Source organism: Austrofundulus limnaeus, unplaced genomic scaffold (assembly GCF_001266775.1).
Source record: "Austrofundulus limnaeus strain Quisiro unplaced genomic scaffold, Austrofundulus_limnaeus-1.0 Scaffold260, whole genome shotgun sequence".
Lineage (NCBI taxonomy): Eukaryota > Metazoa > Chordata > Actinopteri > Cyprinodontiformes > Rivulidae > Austrofundulus > Austrofundulus limnaeus.
The window spans coordinates 717,461-720,086 of record NW_013952662.1 but is presented as its reverse complement, the minus strand read 5'-3'; the positions used below and the strand labels follow the sequence as shown (position 1 = coordinate 720,086).

Genomic DNA, 2,626 nt, shown 5'->3' with positions numbered 1-2,626 from the left:
TTACTCCTCTCTCAAACCAACGTTCCTCTCTATCAAGAATGAGAACATCCTCATGGAGGCAGGGCTTAAAAGCCTGAATTTTGTCTGAAACTCTCAGACTGAAGAAGTCTCTTGGAGGAGAGACGAAACGTTTCATTAGAGAAGAACCCGCCCAGAAGACCTACACAATTTTTTTCTTTTTCACTTTGATAAATGCGCTGCCTGATCCCGGTCAGGATTTTGTGAGTTTTTTCCCTCGTTTTCATGCTTAGTCTCCCATTATCATTTTGAAATCTATCTTAAGGTTTTATCTAGTTTGTTTTCTGCTTTGGTTTGAAAAATTGTTGCAAAATTGTGACGCGTACTCAGCACGTACTGAGCCCCGCACGTTTTTATGTTATAATGGAAGTCAGTGGAGCTCTTGCTTCCTAACTTTCAGCCTTTAAAGACCTCTAAATCCTTAATGGGGGCGATCCAATTTTAAAAACTAAATAGTTTTGGAATCTGTACACAGAGCCTTACAAGTACAAAAACTAAAAATATCTCTAAAATAAGTTTGAAAATTTTATCAAAGTCCCTACAAATGGAATTATTGCCACTGTCTGTTTGTTGTCTACACTCTAGATCTTTAATAAACTCAAAAATAAATGGACCATAACAGCAAAAATGTACATCAAAGGGTAAAATAAACCATTGAAACATAAAAAGGCGCTCTTGTGCTTTTAACATAAATGTAAAATCAAACTGTGGCTTTAAAATACAAAAACAAAAGTATAAACTGTGACAATAAAATGGACTGACCAGAACGGCATGTTTGTTTGACGTTCTCTTTATGAAAAAACAAAATCTGTAACTGTGTTTAGGGGTTAGGGATGCATGGACAGATCCAGGGTCAGTTTGATTGACAGGACAGAACACGGAGCAGACATGAAGGCCACAGTTTGTTCTGACTTAGGATCAGAAAAACAACAGACTTGTCAGCGAGTCTAACGTGCACATTTAAAGAGGGCTCGGACAAACAACTTACCTCACGTTAACACCGGGTTAAACGGCTGTAACAGCTGAGATAAAGCGGGGTACAGAGGGTACAGACACGGGTAGTGTGGGGTACAGCTACAACTAATATCATTAGCTTTCATTAGCTCTTCGTTTGCTTTAGTTCAAAGGTTTGTGAGAAGTCTGACAAGTACAAAACCCTCCTCTTCTTCCCTCCAGGCCGTAGAGAAGACCCTGCGCTTCCCTCCGTGGGGCACGGCGGTCTGCATCTCCCTGGTGGTGATGGCCCTCATGCCCGTTCCCGTCATCTTCTGCCTGCGCTACTTCAACATCATCGACGAGAGCGCCGGTGGCCTCTCCTCGGTCTCCTACAAGAAGGGCCGCGTCATCAAGGAGAGCCCCCAGCCAGAGGACGACGACGACGCCAGCCTGATCCACGGCAAGTCTCCCAGCGAGGCGCCCTCGCCCATGCCCGGCAAGAGCATCTACCGCAAGCCGAGCGGCGGTGGAGGCACCGACGCCAACACGGCGCCCAACGGCCGCTACGGCATCGGGTACCTGATGGCCGACATGCCGGACATGCCCGAGTCGGACTTATAGACTGTTCTAGCAAAAGCCCCGCTCGGCCTGCCCTCCTTCATCCTCTCTGCGTGCTTTTAATCATCCGTATCATCGTCGTACATTCCTGTTGCGATGTAGACTTTTTTTTTTTTTTGTAGATAGCGTAGCTGCTGTTTGTTGTCTCTGAACCTTATGTGACTGTATACCTTAATAACACAGATGGGAAGTACCATCCTTTTCCAACCCGTGACTGATTTGTCCCACTGCCCTCTAATCTTTGCTCCCTTCCAAGCTTTGCTCTCACCTCACTGGAAACCCTGCTGGACCATGATGATGATGATGATGATGGTGGTGGCTGTAAGGTTTATGCTCCAGCAGGTCTACTTGAAGAATCCACTCAGGAGCAGGTCACAAAACCCCGTCTTTCTGAGCTCGTTGGCAGTGTTAGCCAAGTCCTTTAGTGTATCATGACTGTGTACTTTGATTGCCACAGTAAATACCATCCAACAAGTACTGAGCTCAGTTGTGGACAGTGTGATGAGGCAGGATTCAAAGTTGCTTTTGGCCAAAGTTCAAGTCAGCTTTACAGAAACAGCTCGAGGACGGCTTGTGAATTCCTGCTCCTGTGATTGTCTGAGACAAAAGTGTGCCTAAGTCCTTTATATTTGTTTATAGAATACATGTTGTAAATTTGAAGTATTCTTTAAATACAATATAAATATTATAAATATATTTAACTTCATAGTTTGGATATAAAAGCAGTGTTTTTAAGGTTCAGAAATACTTCAAATCCTTAACTCATGTCTTTGTTGTTTTTTTAACCAATGTCCTGTCAGTGTCATCGATTACCATTAATTTGTAAATAATTTTTCCATCAAATGGCTTCAAATGCTGTCAAGATTAAAGATCAAACGTGATCCACATCCTTAGATTTTGGTGTGTTTTCTCTTTGGGTCACAGTTTCTTCTGGTCTGTTTCTCATTTTCAATATTCAACACAAACCCAGGGGGGCTGCAGTTCTGACCCCTCATAAGGGAGTAGACCATAAACATATATTCATAATTTTTTTACTAGCGTACATTATATATAT

The 2,626-nt window shown here is 43.0% G+C and overlaps 1 protein-coding gene across 1 annotated transcript in view; it reads left to right on the top strand.

Annotated features, from left to right (window-relative positions):
• The window catches only part of slc6a15 (solute carrier family 6 member 15), a gene marked incomplete in the record, with an annotated part of 38,314 nt that extends 35,849 nt beyond the window's left edge, over nucleotides 1-2,465 (top strand). Inside the window, 1 exon segment of the mRNA XM_014020607.1 lies at nucleotides 1,195-2,465. Within this exon segment, the coding sequence (XP_013876061.1) occupies nucleotides 1,195-1,575 (381 nt within the window).
• Between the last annotated feature and the right edge of the window lie 161 nt (nucleotides 2,466-2,626).